The sequence below is a fragment of the Lonchura striata genome, chromosome 2, assembly GCF_050655825.1.
Source record: "Lonchura striata isolate lonStrDom1 chromosome 2, ASM5065582v1, whole genome shotgun sequence".
NCBI lineage: Eukaryota > Metazoa > Chordata > Aves > Passeriformes > Estrildidae > Lonchura > Lonchura striata.
The window spans coordinates 114,127,501-114,149,824 of record NC_140704.1 but is presented as its reverse complement, the minus strand read 5'-3'; the positions used below and the strand labels follow the sequence as shown (position 1 = coordinate 114,149,824).

Genomic DNA, 22,324 nt, shown 5'->3' with positions numbered 1-22,324 from the left:
CAGGACAGTACCAGTTTTAGTTCCCATAACATCAAACAGTACTCCACCACTATCACAGGAGACCTTGACATGTCCCAGGCTATGCAACGCCTAGTCTAGGTTTCATCTCCATAGGCCGAAGCTCAAAGTTTACATTAATTCAGTCATTCAGATGTTAACCCTTCTGCCCCCTAAAATACTGTGTGTGTCTCAGGGCATCACACAAGGCTGAGAAATGGCCGTGGACTACATAGTGCAAGCAAAGCCTGTCTGCACCTCTCAGCCTTACTGCCACAGAGTGGTTCCTGGCTCTGTTTATTTAATGATACCAAAGTAGCCCCAGGGGCTGAGAAACAATGTGCATCTCTAAGATGCAGTCAGCCATCAGCACAAAGGTAACATCTGGCAAGAAGTTAGGCACATCTTAATTGGCCAGCTGTTCTCCTGATTGATTCATTGCCTTCCAGGAAGCACACTTACCTCTCTGTGCTCAAGTTGGCCCTACAGAATCCCCAGCCCCTGGGCTGCTTTTGCTGGCTGGGTGGTGCATTGTGCAAACGCACGTGGGAGATCCCTGTGCATCTGAAGGCTGTGTCATTCTTGAATTGGTTAACCAGAAGTTAATTTTCTGTCATGGATAAAGGGATGCTGATGGGGACTCAGTCAGACATCCAGGGACATGTGCAGCTGCAGAGTGGCCCACTGTATGGTCTGGATAATTGCAATGCATGGTCTTGCTGCACAAAACCTAGGGATAAGTTGGTGACTGACGTCACTGCCAGCTGCCAAGGGCCCAGAAATACAAATGGAATGGCAGTACCCTGGGGTGACAACAGGCTCACTTCTGGCCAGGGTGCAAAATGGGCTTGATTTATGATCCTTGAATTTTCATGAAGATATAAGGGATAACTAATAAATGTGTGTATTACCCAGAAAAAGATAAAATGTGTTCTTTTGAATTTCATTTTACTGCTCTGCAATGATCAGGAATGCAGTTGCTTCCGGTTAACTTTATATGGAATTGGAAGCAACAGCTGAATATAATATAAAATTTGATGTGCCTTAGTCAATACAGACAGGGTGTTCTCTCTCTATTCTTCTAGATATATGAACGAAGGACATTTTGATAATTAATCTTAGTGTGTTTCAAAGATAGCAAAGAAGGCAAAAATTGACCTTTCACAAAGATGGAGCCAATCTCACACCTCACCATTAAATTGTTTGGGGAAGTAGTGTAATATATTCCTATTAAAGTTTGTTTATTATTTTTAGTTTTAAAATTATAAGATCATGAAAAAAAAATTGTCAACAACACTACATGCCCAAGGAGCCCTAGTTTACTTTCTTGAAAAATATGTTAACAATTATACTCCAAAAATCCTTTAGGAGGGGACAGAGGATGAGGTATAGTATTTTATTGTGCAATTTCAGCAGAGTAAGCAGCAGAATCTGTAAAAGGAATGACTGAGGATTATGGCTGCTTTAACAGAAGAAATTAATGGCAAGGTCAGAAATTTCTTTGGAGCAATCTTCTTTACTTGCAGTGTTTTGACACTTTGGCTTCTGCTCTTTGAAATATTCCTCTAACGGCTTTGTGCAAATACCAAAGAGAACTTGGAAAAAATATGTAGGCTTCTACAGATCAGAGTTTAGGAGACAAGAAAAAAATTTAAAGAATTCTAAATAAAAAAAACCTTTGGTTTGGAGTAAGTGCAATTATCTGCACCTTTTTGAGATGTTTCCATTCATTGCTTCAGGTTCCTGGAGATGAAATTACAGGATCTGATACTAAGTGTTACTAAATTGTATAAAGAGATAATAAGTATGGGCCTATTTTCATTCTCTTGTAGTAGAAACAGGCAAGTAGAGAATTCTTTGAGGAAAGAATAACATTACACATATTCTATATCTACTCAGTATCAAACTCTAGGCTGAATTTTTAGGAATCTAATATAGAAAGCACACTTTCAATCTTCATATTGTTATTTCAGTAGCAGACACAATAAAAACAAAGAAACCCTGATCTTTCTCTATTGTCCAGTTTCTTCATTTTCCCAACAGCAAAGATCATACCACCACTCTTTCATTTTCTTCTTACTCCATTTGTCAGTGTTTTATCTGCATTCACCAATATTTTCAGTAGAAGACTGTACTCTGATTTTTCAGACTTTTCCTAGTTTGTTTTTCAGTGGATCTTGAAATGCAATTTTCCTTTTTAAAATGTAATACTGTTAATCTGCTTACTAAAGCATTAACAGCTGGAATAAGGTCAAAAAAACAAGTGCATCTTTTCATGTATACTTGCACATCAGCTGAGATTTGTTTTTTTCATGAGGTTTTCACAAATTTTTAAAGTATATCTGGCCTGTTGACAAAAGAGCTTTATTTAAATGAACTATGTAATCTTTACCAACAGTCTGTGGAGCAGATTTGACAATAAAGAAATATCTCATTACCTAGGAGCTTTGTATATTGCACAGGTGTAACTTGGTAGTGAAATAGTATAAAAAGATAAATATTAACTGGATTTTGCTAATAAAGCTGCCATTCTTACAGTGCCAAAACCTGTGGAGTTGTTGTAATTGCCATTGTTTGAGTTGTAACAATGAATGGAACTGATAAGGCTTATGCCATTTACATAGAATTTAGCATTCACAGTGCACTGTTGAATTAATACGACACACACATTGGATCCTCTGATATCAGATTAGCATTGTAGGAAATAGAGAACATGTAGATTTAAAGTGACTTATTAGTCTGTGTTCAACATATAATGCTAATTTGCTTAGATCTGAAAACCATGGTAGGCTACTACTGATAGCAGTGAGTAGTAGTTAGTGCTTGTTGTCTTAGCTGCATTTTGGTCTGCTACGTTTTGCAGGAAACTGATGTCTCAAGAGGGACTACTGCAGAACTACAGCATGATGTTTTGTATAATCAAGAAGGTCAGTTATATCAGTGTCAATCAGGAGTGGAATCAAAAGGGTTATAGTCACTGCATGTAAAACAAAGTTGTGTTTTAATAAAACAATTCAGCAAAATAATCCTAGTTTCTTGTATTGTAAATACCATAAAATAACTATGGGTTTAGCTTCTTTAACATAGCAATCAGTGACCTAAAAATCTATCCCTGGAAAAATTAATGTCAGTAACACACCTTTTTCATGGCACACTATGATTCCAAATCTCCCTGCTACCTTCTGTTGAACCTGCTATTCCCAATTATGTCTAAAAATTAAAGATTTAAATTGGATTCCCCAAACCAACAACATCAAAATACAGGATAAAATTCCCATTTATCTCTGGAAAGATGAGTTTGAATTATTTATTTGACATGACATGGGCATAGTGTGGCGGAGATATGAACATAATACATTTCTGCAGGTCTATATCCAAGAGTCTTGATGTTAAAGTGTACTTGATATGAACATAATACATTTCTGCAGGTCTATATCCAAGAGTCTTGATGTTAAAGTGTACTTTGTCTTCCATTCTATATCTTCTTCAAAGAGTAAACCTGGTTTCATGCAGGTTTAAAGAGTAAACCTGGTTTCATACATGTGTACATAAGCTTTCCAACTGTTTTGAGAACAGATAATGTACTTTTATAATGGTACTTACCATAACTACCTCTAGTTCACTCATGTTCACCTCAGCTAAATCCAGCCTATTGTTTACTAAGATTTCTGCACAATGTCACCTCACATCCTGTATAATATTACTTTGAAAATTATTTCTCTTCCAGGAGAGACAGGATTTTTTTTTTTTTTCAGAATGATCCTATGAATCTAAATATTGTATCCTGGATAGATCCTACTGGATAATATTATTCTTCATGATAATGACCTTTGCTCTCTGCTTTGACATTTTTTAGCTTCTGGATTGGTGTGTTCATTGCTGACATCTCAGTTGGATATTGTTAATGTTACATTGTTTAAGTTCATAATATTTCATCAAAATATTATATACATAGTGGGCTGAGTTTAGTGAGACTTCTTGCAAGTACTCTCCCCATCTGTTTCTCTCATCTGCCCCAGCTATGGGTATTTTACCGTTCTTGCTGATGCTTAGTCCATTTCTTCATTTTAATATCCATGAATGGTTTTAATCACTTGGTAAGAAGCTCTATATACCTACTATAACTGCATTATTTTCAGCTACGTGTTCTTTTAAATGTTTCAATTTGCATTTAGTTGGATTTTTTTTTTTTTAGTCTGGAATCACCCTTTTTTCATCACAGTTACCACAGTCTCAAAGTCTCTATAATCAGAGAAATTCCCATTCCCTGAGCCATGTAGCTGAGTTTGGCTCCTACTTTTCAGGCTATTTCTGAAAGAAAATTCAGACAAGGAAGAGGAAATTCCAATTAGTACTTGAAAAAAACCCACAGAACAAGTTTTTCTCCTGGTAAAATATTGTTACACTGGGAAAGGATGTTCCATCTTATGGTCTAGGTTTGGATCTCCTTGTTTGATATTGCATTCTAGCATAGCTATGAAAAACCTAGATAAAAGTATGATGGTTAGAATTACACCAGCTATGATTAAAGTTGGATTTCTTAATCGCAAATTGGCATCCTTAGCATAGGCCTCACAGTTTGAGCCAAAGAAACAGAAACCATCCAGTTTGTGCAAAGACTTGTTTCTCCCGGTTTTCTGAGCATCAGTAGGTAGGTGTTTGTGCTGGTACACGGATAGGCACATTGCTGTCAGTAATGAATTTCATCCAAGACCAAAATAAAAATCTAATTAAAGACAAGTTTCATGCTGTTTTCCTGATCTAATGTGTGACAAACCACTTTGTGAAGATTGTTTATGTACAGGGTAGAGTTACACAGCAATAAGCATTCTTAGTTGCTTAGCAATATTGTACATAATCTGAACAACTGTACGACCACTGAGAAGGTCAAGAACGCTCACAGAGGACAATATGTTTTAAAAAATGATAAAAATGGAAATATGCTCGTGACTATATGCAGACAATAGTTTTCCAAAGACTTACAGTTTTTACCAGAATATATTTATGAAAAAATCATATCACACAGAAAAATGCTGTCCCCTGTAAGATATGAGTCCCCTTTGCAAACTGTATCTAGTAAAGGAAGTACTCATATAATTTGGTAACAGAAGCACAATAATGTATTTTGCCTAGAATTCCTAAAAACAAAAAGAAAACCAAGCAGCTTGGGCTATCCAAACAAATTCAGCCTGAGGCAAACACCTGCTATGCACATTTTTAGATCAAATGTATAAAGTTTGGCTAAATTTAAGGAGAATTTTCTTTTGAGATAAGCTTTTTCTTTCCGAGAATAATTTTTATACCTATATTATTGTCTACTATTTTCAGTATGGCCCAGAATCTGGCCATTTGAATGGATCAGACATTTTATACTTAAGTATGTATTCTACATGCAGAATACATTTCTATTATGAATAATTTTGTAAAATAAAATAACATTTTATTCATAGAGAGTCTTCTCATTCTCAGGGGTAAAAGAGAAACACCTGTATTCAGATAAGCTGTATCTCACTATTTAAAAACAGCCAAGAGGAGAAGTGGGTTTGTAATCATACCCCAGTGTGATGCTAGCATGCCATCACTGTCCAGAACTGGTAATTGAAACTGTCCAAATAGTATGTTATTGACTGAGAAAAAGCATCATGACTGAGTTCCAGGTGCTGTTCACTTTGTGTTCTTAATGGGGCCATGTGCCATTTGGTGTTTAAACAAGTGAAAACTTCTAGCTTTGGGTTCATTGTCAAATAGCTCTGCAATCAGTGTTATTCTAGTGCTATGCAGCTAGACTCTGTAATAAAAGACAAACAGGTGAAAATTTTGGATTCCTGTGAACCACCAGACAACAAAATTAAAAAATGTTCTGGTCTAAATCAGATGCAGTTACTTATTTCTATTTGGGACTTTCTTCCAGTTTAACTGTTGTTTGCAATATAGATAATCCAAACATAGTGGTAACATTAATAAACAAGGAACTAGAAACAATGCCACTGAATCAATTAATTAGGCTTTAATAGATCTGAGCTTCAAATAGTATAATATTCTATTTAATCAATCTTGATTCCTTTAAATAAGAAATTACAGGTTAAAATATTAGCTTAATTTTATTCATATTACTGAAAGTCAGGTATGGATTAAACAAAGTATCTAGATTTATTACAACAAAAAAGTTAAAGGTAAGAACAGATTAAGTTACCCTGAATCATAAGGTTCCTCTCTAGTAGGACAGTAATATCAAGCAGTTCATTCATCCTTCTCCCAGATTTATCCTCATATTCTTGATGATATTAGTGCCAGGTGTAAAAAAGGAATCAAGTAATTATGGAATCATATGATGTCCTCTGCTGTGAGTCACAGAGGGAACCACAACACCAGAGGGATGATAGTGAGGCCCCAAAGCAGAAGAATGGCAAGGGCAACTCCATGAAATCATTTCTCCTCCCCAGCAGCTCCCAAAGGTGTCACTCTAGCAAAGCCATTGGCTCATTGTTTCTTTGTTTTCAGGATGAGGACTAGGAGAAGACTGCTTGCTGCAAAAATTGTCCTTCTGCACACCTGTATCAGCTGCAGCCATGGCAGATTCAAGAATGATAGAAACAAATCTTGCGGTTTCCTTTCCTTTTGAATCCCCAACACTTGGAACTTGCTTATCTTTCTATTTCCTTTCTCCTTCATCCTGCTCTCACAGCAAAGCAAACATCAAAATCAAAGGGAATTTCACATAAATATTTGGCTACTGTACCTATTCCTACACGTTGGCCACTGGAGATGACCCTCTCTGCCAGCATTTGCCTCAATGAGCTCAGAATGCTAAGAAGCACAGCATGGAAAAACAAAGGAGTAAGCAACAATGCCATGTATTTAACTCATGCATTCCATGCCTTTGTAAGTCTCTATGTCTGACAAAAGATTAAAAAAATAATGAAAAGCTAATAACTATATGTCTGTTATATGAATAAGAAGAGCATCTGTCAGAAGAGTATTGGTGCCTGTAGGGACAGGGAGACCATGACAAAGCCTATGAAATCTGCTTTTGGGTTAGAAGTGCTCTTTAGCTGAGTTACTTGAGATTTTTATTTTTTTTAATCACTCCCTCAACTAGAGCTCTGCTGTTGACTCAGGAATTCACTTGGCCCCTCCTAGGTTAGCGAGTTCATCAGTTTATTCTATGATTGCAGGCAACATTATGTGATCAAGTTGCTACCTTCTCACAAACCTGTATTTCTGACCACGTGCATAAATGTTACTTACGTTGCAATTAATATTGTAAAATAATAAATATTTGGGTTTGGCTCCATCATGTTAGGCACAATAAAATATTTTTAAAATATGGGATGCATTTCAAAATATGATACATCATAGCATCATCTATTATGGATTTGTAATTTTGGAATGAGAAACACTAGCTAAAGTTGTACTGGACAACAGCTATTATAAACTGTCATTTTCTCAATAAATATAGCCATTTTCATATAGTTAAAGCTCAAAGCTTTTGAATGCCTTTTAATTGTTTCAAGACAAGAAATTGGACAGCCATCAAACTTGATGACTACCAATTTTAGTGTTTACTCTCAAATCCTTTCATATGCTCCCCCAACCAGCATTTTCCTTACCATATAGCAATGCAATAGATCTTGAAATTATTTTAACTTTTTACAAAATCAGGATTTTGATAATCCAAAGCTAGATTTTTACTTAATTTGTTCTTCCAGGCCTGAAGTAGGTTGTTTTATTAATATGTCCTAAGTTCTTATGTTTTGTCCCTCTCTCACCTGCATTATTTTTCAGGCTTCAGAGTGGTAACAGAAAAAGTGAGGTTTCAGAATAGTTAAAGTAATAGCAGGCAGGCAGGAAGAGACAGATTTCAGGAAACAAATTAATTTTTTAAATAGATTGGAAGGAGCTCCAGTACTTAGAAAAGGTTCTTCAAACTAGAAAATGTACTATTTGGGTTCAGGTTTTGGCTGTGATTCAGATTTTTTTTAAATTTTAATTTTTCATTAAGTTTGTTTACCTTCCCTCATGTTATTTTTAACATACACAGGCAGAACACAAAATATTATGTACAAGGATCTTCTTTATTATTTTACAGCCTCATTTTTAAAGATGCAGCATACTCAGAGCTTGCATGGAATCTAATGGGACTTACAGAAACTGGGTATCTCAAAAAAATCAGGCCATTAATTTTAAAAATGTGCACTAATTACTCTCCAGGCTGCAATAGCTCACTTGCTATTACTATAATCTACATTCTTTTGAAAAAGTGTATTTTTCACCTGGTATGCCACACTTACTCCTAAAGAGCAGTCATATCTTATAATGTAAAAGCTTCTTTATAACTGATCCAATTATTGACCTGTGGCATTGACCTTAATGAAATGTAATATTTCCAAAGGAATGGTACAATCCATTGTGTTAATCTGGTTGACAGGCATACTCTTGAAGGCTTCATGATAACAATAGCTATGGAATTTATTGAAATAATTAACTTGACGAAACACAAACCTGTGTATTTCCACTAAGCAATGAATTATGTGGTTTAAATGTCCATTTTCTAAATTACAGCTATATACTATAGAGTATGCAGCAGCATTTGCAGAATTTGCCAAAACCCACAGCTGTTTTCAAAACCATTCTCTGGTAGATTTTCTGGTAGATCTCTTTAAAACATTTTTGTTCTAGACTGAGACCCGGCACACTATTTATGTGTTCCAAATACCAGCAGAAAAGGGAAAAACTGATTCTAGTCTTAACTGTGGATTGTAACCATCAGTACTGTTAGCCAAAAGTGAAGGCCTTCAGGTGAGTACTCCCACTTGGAATCAGTTCCCCTAGGATCCTTTGTACCAAATGTGTTTCCTAGGATAAGTGTTCTCTTTTCTATATGTCGATATAAAATCCTTTTTTTAAGTAGTGTCACTCTCAGCCACTGCATTTTGTGCAATTTAATGCTGTTAGATGCTTTCATGTCATGTGGTTATAGCTGGGTAGATTAATAGGAACTTCTATATGGAAATTTCTTTCCTGTTATTGTTCTCCCTGAGCAGTTGATGGCTAAGTTAATTCTCTTTAGTTTTGTCATGCACTAAAGCACACATTGCCAAGCTATGATAAGCTTTACACAGGAAAAAAAAAGCCCTTGTGTCCATCAAAGTCTTAAACTTGTATTTTAAACTTTAGCCTGACCTGATGTGCCATTCCAAAAAGCTTCAAAAGATTATTTTTTTAAGAAAGGTTCAATATGTCCTGAGGCTATCGGTTTTGAGTTAAACTGGGTGAAGTAGAAATATTTTACTCATCAGCTTTGCAGTCACAGAGTTTGCCTCAGCTAGAACAAAACTGCTGAGGCATTTAGAGAAAATTAACCCCCCATCCTGGCAGCCAGATGTGACTGGTTTCTGATGAATGCACATGAGTGGGCTGAAAAACCAAGAGACTGTGAAATTCCTGTCAGGTCCGTACAGCGCAGAATGGGCTATTGACTGCTTTCTATATTTCCCTCCATCATTCTTCTTGAACGCTGCCATTAATTTCCTCTCCTGCTCTGACTTGGGAATTTAAATTTTTTTTCCAGTTGTTATTTTTTTTTTTTCCTCCTTTTTCCCCCCACCACTTTCTGGCCTGTCCCCCCCAGGCTGACTCCCGTTGTCGCTGTGTCGTGGCCATCGGCGTTGGAGCTGCTGGCGTGGCCATCCCAGCTGCAGGGGCGATGGAGCGGGGCCACGCTGGCCGAGTGATGGAGCCTCTCCAGCGAGGCCTCTCCAGCCAGGCTGGGCTGGCGAGGATCCAGGCAGCCTCTCAGGAGAACGCTCAGAAAATATTAGCTGTGCAGGTAGGTGATTGCAGGGAAGTCGGAAAGATCATTCTGATCTAGATTGAAAAGCAAATGATGGGTAGTGTGATGAAGCATTAAAACCATATCCCATCAGAGTTTTATAAATTTTTAACCTCTTTAATAAACTGGAATTGCATGAAGGATGAATTCAGTAAGTTAGCACATATACCATGCATAGATTGAAAAAAGAGGGGGAGATTAGATTTATTTCTCACAAACCTTTGAGAAGATTATTATAAATACATTGAATATAAATATTTGAAACACAGAGTGGCACTGCTATTGCTGCTCAGTTGTTTTAGAAGATGTTATTGTGTCCTGTTTTGTGCAAATATTATTTCCATGGTAAACACTATTGTCATTTTCACAGTATTCCTATTTAATATCTTTAGAAGAGGACAATTTTTAAGAAGTATTGCACTTTCCTAACTCAGTTATACAATAATTTTCCCTTATTTGTAAAAAAACAACATTGTGGAGAGATGAGATTTAAAAATGGTTTCCAATGATGTATGGTATTTCATTTTATGTCTTGTTCCCCAGATAAATATATTTATCAGGGAAAGTAACTACTATACAGTATATTTTAAATGTTCGTTTATTTTTGTCTCATGCTATGGTATTTTATTTATATTTCTGTAAAGACACTCCTTTCAATCTCTTCCATAGGTAATGACCATAACCAGATGTCATTTGTGAAGGATTTTTAAAAGACTTAAGTGAAATATTTCTTCAGACTTATTCCTTACAAAAAAGTCACATTGCTGGTGCAGCTTTAGGGCAGCATATTCTTGCCATCTCTGTTGTCTAATTTTTAATGGTCAAGCTTTTTGTGTGAAACAATTTCACTGCATTTTAATATTATGTAATTACACTTCACACTTATTATCCGATGAATTAAAGTAAAACCTAACTTGAATCAGTTCTAGAATTCCATTAAGTTGCATCAGCATGATGATCTGTTTTCACCGTCTCACTGAGAGGATTTATATTTTGAAATTCCAAATTTCCATATTTGTTCTATGGAATCATATATGTTGTGCTATGTATGCTCTACTTATGTAAGAGATTTAGAAAATCCTAATGATATCATAGTCAGAAATTAAATATAAAAAATTAAGATAAAAATATAATCAGATTGATACCTTAGCCATGGGTTTAATGGAATAGGTTTTTATGGAATTCTATGGAATTTTGGGATTGTTATATATGCCAAAATATTGCACTGATCTCTGTCCCAGTGAAAACATTTTTTTTCATTCAAATTCCTCATTTAGCATTTGAAAAACTGTAAAAGCTTCCTTTTAATTTTTGTAGGGGGGATTTCTCAGATGATTCCTTTTCTCTCCTGCGTGCGTAGGAGAGCAGAGGTGATCTGTGGCATCCCAAAGCTCATGATCAAAAGGGGTGACATAGAAGCCACAGGTGGCAGATGGTTTCCTCACACACAAATCTTAGCATTAGCCTAATGTTCCACAATATTTTAATAGTTGTACTGCAAACCTCATCTGCATTGGAACTCTTCTGCCAGCAACCAGTCCTTGCAACAATGGATGACTCTGGCAGAAAACCTCCACCTTAGCACGCATTTTTCCATGCATGCTGTCCCTGCTGAGAACCCATGTCAGCAAATCTTGTCACCCTGAATAACTCAACTAGTTGGAAACAGGCCTAAACTAAGCTTTGAGGTGTAAGACCCAGCACCACTTGGGGGTGTTCAGATCTGAGTAGCTCAGAGCTACAAGTGACAATGTCTTGTTCAGTGTGGAAAACATGCGGTTCCCTCTCTGCTTTCATTATCCATTACATAGTTTTCTGATAATTCTAATCCTTTTCTGGTATTCTGATATCCTTGCTATGTTTTTACATGGTTTGACTGATGATAATTTAATTAAAATAATAATGAACAAAGAAAAAATGTAAGATAGAAACTGAAGTAGTTAATCTAAGAGCAATTCCCAAGGTGTGTAGAGGAAAGCACTTCCCTTCAGCAATGTCCTGGTTTTGTATTTTGCAGGTCTTGGAAGGTGCTTAATTATATATGGACGGGCATCTTTGTAAATCTCTGTTATTGTCAGATCAATCTATTCTTCTATCAATTTAGTTCTCTTATTGATGACATTAACATAGTGACATGTCCAAAATAAAATATGACAGTTATTCTTCTCCCTTTCTTGTCTCTCAACCAGAAATATCCCAAGCTTATTGTTCCTAGTGACACTCCTATACTAAAGTATGAGGATGAGAACATGCTGCACTGAGAAGTGTGTGGCAAAGCAGTGATTCCTGCTCATCAGAGCTTCTGTCCCAGCAATTCCTTGAGCAGAGCATTCAGAAGCAAGTGAATGACAGAGGAAGAGTGCATTAGGGGAGGCAGTAGATACAGTACATTGGCTGCCTAAGTGTTTTCTAATATTTTACAGGAGCCGTGACCTGGGTGAAATCCAAAAAGAGACTTAAAAGCAGATAATGGAGGAGGTTTTGGCCTTTTTCACCAGGTGCTTTTTGACTACCAACACCCCTCAGTTATAACCAGCAGCAGAGTTTTGGGTGAACTGTGATGCAAAAATGAAGAGCTGCCTCAGAACAAAGACAGATTTGATCAGAGGTTCCATCATTATTTGTCAACACTAGTACTGTTTAGTGACATGAAAATATTAAAAAAAAAACCTATATTAATTTATTTCAATCAGACTTTTAAATATGTAATTCCTGGGTTCTTTAATGATCTCTTTAGCAATTTTGCTTTTTCAATATTTCATATTTGCATTGGAAACAGGAATAATTAAATTATTACTTAGTGTCAGCATGTTTTCTGAATGCACTCCTGGCAGAAAATGAAATTTTGACATTAAGCATTTAAATTAGGAACTTAAAAAGGGGATAAGATATTCTTCCATATTAATCGCAAATAATAAATATGTTTGTAATCAAATCAATTACTAGAACAGAGAACAATTGAAATTATTTATATTTAAATTTTTGGCTCTTTATATATTTGATTTTCCTTAGAGCAAAGTGCAAGGCTTTTCTTGAATGAGACTATTTCATCTTGTAATACCCTACCTTTTTTCAAAATTTCTTAATTTTTAAAAAAAAATCTTTACTGCCTCTGATTGCAGTAGCAGAATTTAAGAGTTTACTGTCTGGTGATATTTTTTTATTTGAGAGACTGCACTAGAAGTGCCTTAGAAGCATATGAGTATGCTCTGCTCTATTCATTCTGGGACATTTACATACATGCACAACAGCTCTGAAAAGAGACTATTTTTTTTTTATTGTGGTAGTCAAAGAAAGTTCAATGTGCTCCAATATGGATGTACTTTTCAGTTGTTTTACCATCACTGTCAGCACAGTCTATGGTTTGCCAGAGGATTTCAACCTTCAAAAATCCTTCAACAATTACTAAATAATTTTTTAGTCCAGCAGAAAATAATAGAAACAATCTCTTTAATTTTGAAAAAAAAAAATGAAAATATGTAAAACTTTTTGTACCTAGTGTACAGGCAAGGTATTTATTATGTTAATTACTTCTGCTTTTCCAATAATTCTTTGGAGTTTCAGTAACTTGGCTCTTGAGTAAGTTCAATTAGCTATCTAATTGCAAAAATGATATATGATGGCACATGTAGCTTTAGTTGGGACTGTGCCTGTGCTTTAATCCTGATGATCTTCAATGTAGACCATTTTTATAGGCGATTTATCTTGACTATAGTTATATCAGAATCATTTTGGGACTCAAAGTGCTACAGGAAAAGATAACATCATTGCTATTCTCACTGTAACTTTAAAGGATTTCACACATACCTTTTCTGATGGTGACAAGACAAAGGTACCTTTTTAATAAATGCAAGATTATTGGTTTAATTTTTAATGGATCAGCAGCTTTGATAACCATTCACACCAGCACAAAGTGATACCAAAGTAGATAATCAGAATTTAGAGTTTAGAAATCCCTCAGATGGTAGCAACTTTATCCATTTTTATCAGGTGGACACAGCTACATAAGGCACCAAGGAACAAAGCACCAATCAACCCCAAGTCTGTCACTGTGACTGAAGTTTACTGTGGTTATTAATATATTTTTTGCAGTTTTATTCAAGTTGCTTAATTAGACTGAAGTCTTTAAAAGTTTTGGGCAAAGCTTTTGGAGTTCAAAATAACCACACTGTACTGAACTGCACCAGTTTATACCAGAAGAGTTTTGGTGTTTTGCCTTTATTCAAGCAATTTTGCAGAGGCTGCTAGGGAAAGGAGTGACTCTTCTTTACTAAGGCTTTGAATTTTTGGTGAATCTGCCACAGGCACCTCACTGGATATTAATTCTTAATGGAGAAAATATCTTACTGACTGTGCAGAACTGTGCTTTTCATGTCACCCTGTTCTACCTCCTTACAAGAAATTCTGTGCAGTTCCACTGAGGCCAGGAGCAACAGAAACCCTGCGTGCTACAAGCAGCTTTACCCCTTTGCTCTCTGAAAACCATGCATTGCTTCCTAGCTGTCAGGTCTAGCCAGTTTAAGCACATCTTTTGTTCTTTAACTTATTAACACAGGTGTGTTATGGTGTCCCTCAGGGCTGACGCTCTTCAAAATCTGTATGCCTTCTCTTTTATTTTTCTCTGTTATGGGTTGAGTTATCACCATTTATGCTGATTGCACTCAGTTGTGTCTTTTTTCCTGCTGATTTCACTTTAGCAGTCTTGCTGTTTCTGTCTTGTCTTGGAGACATATGGGGTTGGATGACAGATAATGTTTCTTAAGGGGACATGGCTACACACCTTTTAATTAGTTCTAAGCTTTTGTGTTTAGTCACATTTATCCATAATAACCACTTAAAATGTTGAAGCTACATTTTTCTGGTATTATTATTTATTTATAAATTATTTATTTTGTACAGGGCAGGGAAATTGAGACAAGCTATTTTTGCTTCTGCTCTGGAGGGTAATTCTTATGAGTTGAAAAATGTGTTACTTAGTTAATCATGTTCTAAAGAAATGTGGAAATCAGCATCCAGAGTATAGTTCCTAAAAATATGTGGTTTTCCTCTAAAATACTTATGAACTTTGCATGTTTGCATCTGGATTTTTTCAAAATATGATCTCACTTTTTTTTTAATTCTTAATGCAATTATTTTCTCTATTTTTTTCTATATTTAGTTGATAACCCTGGCAAGCATTCACCAAAATCTTTCAGTTTACATATTGTGTAGGTTTAGTGGCAAATACAGATGCCATGGTATGGATTCTAAAAGTTCATGACCATTTATTTTGTTGCTGCATGATGAAAGTGACCTTTCCAGTGAGAGAATGGAAAGTAGTCTCAAAATAAGCCAAACTCATAGAAGAAATTAGAACTTACTTGATTTCTTTGCCTCATTTTCATGGTCTGTGATTTTGCTTATCACATGGCAAAACTCCAATATCTTTATTCTGACATAATTTCCTTCACCATTTTTTAAGTGAAATGTACATGCAATTTGGCACAACTCAGCTCCATTTAGGTTTTTACGCCACTTAGGCCTTAATGCACGAAGTTTCTTAAGCTTCTCATAAACCCTTTGTTTTTTGAAGCTTTATACCTAAAGACTTATATAACCAAAACCATTTCCTGGCCTGCATAGAAACACCAAACTATTTCAATTTTTCTATGAATTCACTTAAAAGTTTTGCTGTAAGAAGTTAATATGATATGAATCAAAGAGTTCAGAAATTTGGTTGCCACTTAAAAGCCTTGGAGTATAGTAGGAAGACAAACAGTCCTAGTTAGTTGTTAATGATGGAGACTAGAAAATGGTCTCTTCAAAGAAAAAAAAATATTTTAATGTTCTTAAGATTAACCCTATTAATTTTGTTTTGGAGGTTAATAATTTAGTTTATTTGCAGGTGCAATTTTCAACATAGAACATTTGTGTACTAAAGTATTTTTATGCACTACAGATTGTGACCTTGCAGAAAATGGATGGATGACAGCTAATCTAAAAGGTTTATTTTTAAATTTCTTTTAAAAGAAAAATTCCTCATAGTTACGTTCTTTCACTATTGAGCACCACTTAATAGAATTCAGCTTTGTGTGTGACCAGAATAGGCCTAAATGTCAACTTTCTTACACTTGCTAACACATACACACAGAAATGTCTTAATAATTAAAAATAGTGAATTAATGACTAATAGAAATGGATAGATAATCTTTTCAATAGTGAAATATAAATTTACAGAATTAAGAGTTTATTAAATATGACTAGATATCTGACTTTAAAGGATGAGGAAATTACTAGAAAATCTTCCTTTTTCATTCAGCAAAATTTATTCTACCCCTAAAGAGATTTCTAATCCAGAAATTCTGTCTGTGAATTCTTGTTCTTTCCACCTGTAGTCCTGATAACTCACATTTGTGGGCCAAACACTCCAGTCAAATCTGAGGAACTGGCAGGCATGTTCTCTCTGCTATTCTTACTGTCAGCAGGTCTGCTCAAGACAGTAGGTCTTAAAAGACAAAAATAGAGAAACCACATGACTTCCAGATTCTTAAAAAGTGATTCCCTGAGCCATGTCAGTGCTACAGCAGCCTTTAAGCCTCAAATTATCCCCTGTACTCCCTGAGAGATTCAGAATTTCAAACTCAATGGAATAAAAATGTACTGAAACACTTACAATGATTTGAGAAGTTTTCAAAAAAATGTTAAAGTTGTCTTGCTTGATGTCTTTTCCAGAATCTGAAGACAACTGGATTTCTATTTCTTGATGTAGGATAAGTTTTACTTGTTGAAATGTGAAATGTTTACGTAACATAATCTGAATAAAGTTCATATAAATAATTGCAGTGCTAACATTTCTAAATTGAGTATCAAGTTTTTGCAATCTTAATAATTTTCTTGCAAGTTTTTTTTTTAATCTCTCCAATCTCCAATAATATAAACCATTATACTGACTCTTGCCTTGATCATCAGCAGAGTTAGTGACAATAACCTCAATCTGCCACTTGAACAAATGGAGTCAGTATCAACTGTTGTAGACTGTTGTATGTGTCCCATTCGTTAATTCACTGCTCAACTTTTTGTCCAATCAAAGTACCTCCAGCTCACAGCATCTGCTTTTCCCAACCCAGTGTCTGTGCTGCGTGTCATCCCCAATTATTGTTAAATCTCTTTCCTGCACCTGACTCATTCCCAGACTGTTGGCCCAGCCATTTCTGCTCTCTCTTCATGCTTCCATTCTAGACCTAGCCTCTGGCGCGGCCTATTTCCATTTTCCTGTGTTCCCTTGTTGCTCTCTCAAGTCCCAGCCTACATCTTTTTTCCCAACCAATGGTTGCCTTCTTCCACCTCTCAACCTCTGAGGCCTGCCAGTTCCAGGTTTTACCCTGATCTGACATACCTTCTCTGCAGCTCAATTCTATAACCTCATAGACCCAGCTCAAACCACAGCAGTCCTGAGATACTACTGCAGGAGAAACATTACCTCTCAGCAGGCTCAAGTTTGTAAAAATGTGGTTTTCAGAGCTACTGAGCTCGAGTTCACATTTACTAATCACAGGCAAACTGTTTTCAGAGCTCAATGATGAAGTATTTGATATGTCGCAATTTCAAAAAAAAAAAAAAGGAAGGCATTAGAAATGGATATTATAACAGCAAATCTTGACAATTTTCACAACATGTAATTCTCACAGACCTACCTTCAGTTCAGGGGCAGTCCTTCATATTAAAGGAAAATTAGTTGGAGTGATTCAAAGACCAGTGTTTCAAAAACCAGAAATAAATACTTCAAGTTCAACCTAGCAAACTGGATAGGTATCCTTGAGTTTCTGTGCAGAGCTTGGCTGTCTTGGTTTGAGTAGGTGTGTTATGGCCATCTGGGACACTATGGGAGAGCAGATACACGATCAAAATATCTCAAAGTATTTTATCACAGTTCTCTGAAAAGTTTTAGGCTAACTTATAGGAACACTGAGGTTTATGATGAGGATACTGTAGCTCATGAATCTCTCTTTTGAGACTTTGGCCAAATATGGCAACTTCTCAAAGATCAATGATTTGATTCACAAAATTCCCTGATCAAGTAAAACTGCAGTGTTTTCACATGTACTTTCACCTTCAAGACACCAGTGGTTGTTTTGATTGACAAGAAAATACAGCAATGGTTCAACATGTAAGATGGTTATTCACTTATTTAGAAAATAAAGCAACATTTCATGGTTTTGCTTCTCCAGCAACTGACAGAAAATTTCAGTGTATAATTAAGAAAAGTTAAATAAAGCCCATTTGTAGGGAGACGAGATTAAGAATAGGATTTATGGAGTTATTCTGTTGCCAAATGAGCAAATGCTTAGCTCTGGTTTTATAAGTAAAAACTACAGAATTTAATTTCTTTATCCAGTACAGTGAGTAAAGTCTCAGAGAAATGACATTTTAAATTAATGATTCAACCTTACAACATCACTTTGGGTTATTTGAAGTTTAGTAACCTCCTTCTACCCATATTAAACATATATCAAAACACGGGTTTAATGATAAACTGTTTACATGTTGAAAGCTCCTTCTTGGCAGCTCTTCTGTTTTTGTTGTCACCTGAATTAATTATAGTAGCTCAGAACATCTCTAGCAAACATGATGATATATCATAGATTATAAACTCATCTACTGAACTCTTAACTGTGGTTGAAAAGTAGATGATTTTGTTTAAAGACAGCAGTTAAAAAATTTAGACATTTAATTTAATTATCCTCTCCCAGAAGTATAAGAAGAAATCAGAATCCTAGAGTGAATAGCATTATACTTGCATAAGAAAACTTACAGAAGCATTTTTGCTTCAAACTCAATAATTTTGCTTATAATCACTAAGTATGTTTTTGTTTTACAGAACCAGTATGATTTGGAAAAAGAATAAAATTGCTTTTAAAGTGCAAAAATAATTATGAACCACTTGAAATGTAATGTCTGTATTTTATTTCTCATCAGAATTCATTAGTGTGTAACATCAATAATTTAGCCCATCATTTGCCAACACTGACTTGGCTCAGTAGTTCAATCATGTAACCCTGTAAACTCACTTTCCATTAAAATGAATGTTGCTGACAAAGGATAACTAAAGAGATACTTCATTTATTAGCTAAAGAGATACTTCATTTATCAACATTTTTAAATTAGAAGTTTGGGACCACAGACACTTAGCTGGATAAATTATTCAAAGAGATCTTTGCATTAGGCCTAAAGATGTTTATAGAATCAAATACAATGTTATCCAGAATTATAACAGCCTTTCATTTGTGTAACATGTAATTCACAGAATAATATTCCAGAAACCAACAGAGCCACCTGCAGAGAATCAAATGACCTACCGGTACGAAATACTGTTGGTCATATGCAAAATTATCAAATGTGTAATATCCCATCTTTTGATTGACTCAATCAAGCATTTCACATGGAAAATTCCTTACAAGAAACTTCTTGAAACCAACAATATAATCTTCCCAAGTTGCATTTGAGGAATTAGATGCTTTACATTATTTTACTATGAGCACTTTATTTAATCCAATAATTATGCTCTCTTAATGTATCCTTTAAAAATATCCAGGATTAAGATGTGATACCTCAGCTTGTTGCTTTGCTGGCCTTTTTTCTTGCTACCTATTCTTTCTTACCAAAATACTGGATTCTTTTTCTAAACTTCAGTTCTCTTTTTTTTTTTTTTTTTTTTTTTTGTTATCATAATGCAACTTGGGCATAAACATTTGTTTCTTTCTTTTTTTTTTAAGGTTTTTTATATTAAATAGGTACCTGTAGCATGAGAGGACAGAGTTATGAATTAAATAAAATCCTCTTATATTATGTCTTTTGCTTATGCCTGGGAAGATAGATCTGGAAACCAAATCCTTCCTAAGGATAAATCCGTAAACATCTGTCAGAGGAGTGACATAACATGACTGTCATCTGACTGTTTACTCTGGAGGGCTGCTGCTAGTGCTACAGAAAGAACCAATTAAGGACAGAAGCAGAAAGCAAATAAAAATATTACTGTATCAGTTGGGTCAAACCAACACATTGCTGTACAATTCCTCTTACACTTTTCTAGCTACCTAAATTGAATGTGCATGGTTTCTCTATAATAATTCCCATCCTTACTCTTTTCTCAAACTTTGTGCTGGAGACACAAGAACCACTCCTCCTTTAAGTGATGTTCCATGTAAATTCTGTTGCAGTCTTTATGCTCATAAGTCTTATAAATATGTTTTTGTGATACTCCAGGCTAAGTAGTGAGGGATCAAATTTAGATCCTGGCTTTCAAGTGTTCTCCTAAGAAGTGTTTTTTCCAATTGAATGGGATAGTCATCTGAGCCCAAGCACTGTGGGGAACTGAGCATGCACATAGTATCAGAGCAGAAATGTGGTTTTGAAACAATTTAAAAGATGCTGCTATCAGCTGATTCAGAGGTCTGAGGGGTTTTGCACAAGGAAACCTCTTGAATTTTTTCTCTGTTCTGTGAGGTGAGAATGGGTTGGAAAGAACTACACGTTAGAGAGCTACTCATTTGTCAAGGATGATTTTGAAGAAAATCTAAACAGAAGCATTTCTCTTCTAGTAGTGCTGTATTTCTCATTCTATAATATTCCGTATTGCCACATGGATATGCAGTCAGTATCATCACTTAGCATCAGTTTTTCCACATCTGCTGCCACTGGAACAGTAACCTGAGAGCTGAAGACTCAGGAAAACAGTTTCTTTCTTCTCTTAAATCCTCTAAAACTGGGATGGGTCACAGCAGTTTCATGAGTCACATTAACATGCCAGCTTGTCACAGCTGTCATGGATCCCTCTGAAGCAACCTTTGCAGTTTTCTGACCCTCCTTTATGTTGGAGCAACTGCTATCTTGGACAGTAACATCCTTGGGGATGATGGAGAGAAAACAGAGCAATCCACTCCATTATTTTCCCCTTCCTGTGACACTCCTTAGCCTTCAGTAGTACAAGCTGTCTTTATGGCTGCTCAGTCCTACAGAAAATTTAATATCTATTTTCAGAGATTCTGAATGAATTTTTTCTAGGTTAATGCAAAGCTTCCCTTGTGTTTCCATGTGTGCTACAAGGACAAGAGGATAAATATATGACACTGTGGAAAATCAGAAGTATGACCTTGTGATTACAGGGAGGTGTTCTGAAATTTAGCAATATTTACTGAGCAAGGAGTATTCTGAAAAAAAATTCTTCAATCTGATCTCATCTGTCTGGTCTGGTATAGTAAAATGTTATGAAGAAATATTGCATGTGTTTATTCTGTTCTTATACTCTCCCTCCTAAAATTGGTTTAGATTGTGGTCAACAAGGAAAAAGTCTAGCTAAAAAAGCCACTCTTCATCTCCCCCCACCTAGAATTTCTCTTTATAACATTTCAGGGTCTAAGCTGTCTCTCTTTTTTCTTTTAAATTGAGGAGGGGAAAAATTTCACAAAGTTTTCATTTTTATTACATGGCCTCCCATCAAGATTGTTGCTGGGTGGGTTAGATGGACCACTGGCTTGGCTCCACATTGCAGTGTGTGTGTGATGCTGTTATGATTGCTGGCTTCTTAGGCAATATATAATTTTTCCAATTTTATATTCATATTTTATGTCTCTATGATTATTTCTGTAGAGGTTTTGCATAGTTTTCTGGTTATCTTCTTGATTTACTATATCTTCCCCTATTTCAGATATTCTTCATCTGCAGCAAAAGTTGGTTTAGAGCAGTTAATCCTTTTCCCCTGAGGCAGTACATTAAATTATTTACTTCTGAGGAATTATTTTCTAAGTAAATTTTAACTGTAGTATATGAGAGAACAAGTTTGCACCACTTAATGGGAATCATAAATGCACCTGTAATACTTCTAGAAAGAAGCTGATTATCCAGGAGTTCATTTTACAATATTTCCAAGTTACAAGACTCATAAAACATTAATATTTTGCACATCTAAACTAAAATGCTTGAGGATAAGACTTAGGGGAATTGAGATTCAAGTGCTTTTTAGACATTTGCTATTTGACTATGGGCATGATGTTTCAAGAAAGGAATTTACATGGCCAAAGTTCATTCCTTGTTCTCCTTTTTCCCCTCCAGCTAATGAGTCCTTCTTAGTCCCCAAGAAGAAGTAGTGATATAAAATTAGTTTCAGATGGAAAAGAAGGAAGTTACACGTTTTAAAGTTTTGCAATCTGACTCAAATATCCTCATATCGTACCTTGCTATTCCTGCAAGATGTTAGGTAGAACAGATGACAAATGAAAAGTCAGTAAGCACTGCTAGGGAATGGGGGACTGATTTTCACAGTTTACTTCTTTTAAATCCTTTAGTTTCATTACAATTGCACCTAATTTAAATGCATGTCAAAATCAAGCATTAGGATTACCTTTTATTTTTAGTCTTCATTTCTTATGATTTGAGGGCTATTAGCACATGATACTGTCAACCTAATGGAGCAAACGGAAGATAAGTCACCATATTTAATGTCATTATATATTTAAAATT

At 35.5% G+C, this 22,324-nt stretch overlaps 1 protein-coding gene across 1 annotated transcript in view; it reads left to right on the top strand.

The window, feature by feature from the left end:
- Positions 1-250: 250 nt before the first annotated feature.
- Positions 251-22,324, top strand: part of CCDC178 (coiled-coil domain containing 178) — a 35,350-nt gene continuing 13,276 nt past the window's right edge. The window contains exon 1 of the mRNA XM_085572064.1: positions 251-9,826. Within this exon, the coding sequence (XP_085428190.1) occupies positions 9,704-9,826 (123 nt within the window). The 5' untranslated portion in view covers positions 251-9,703. The remainder of the gene's footprint in view (positions 9,827-22,324) is intronic.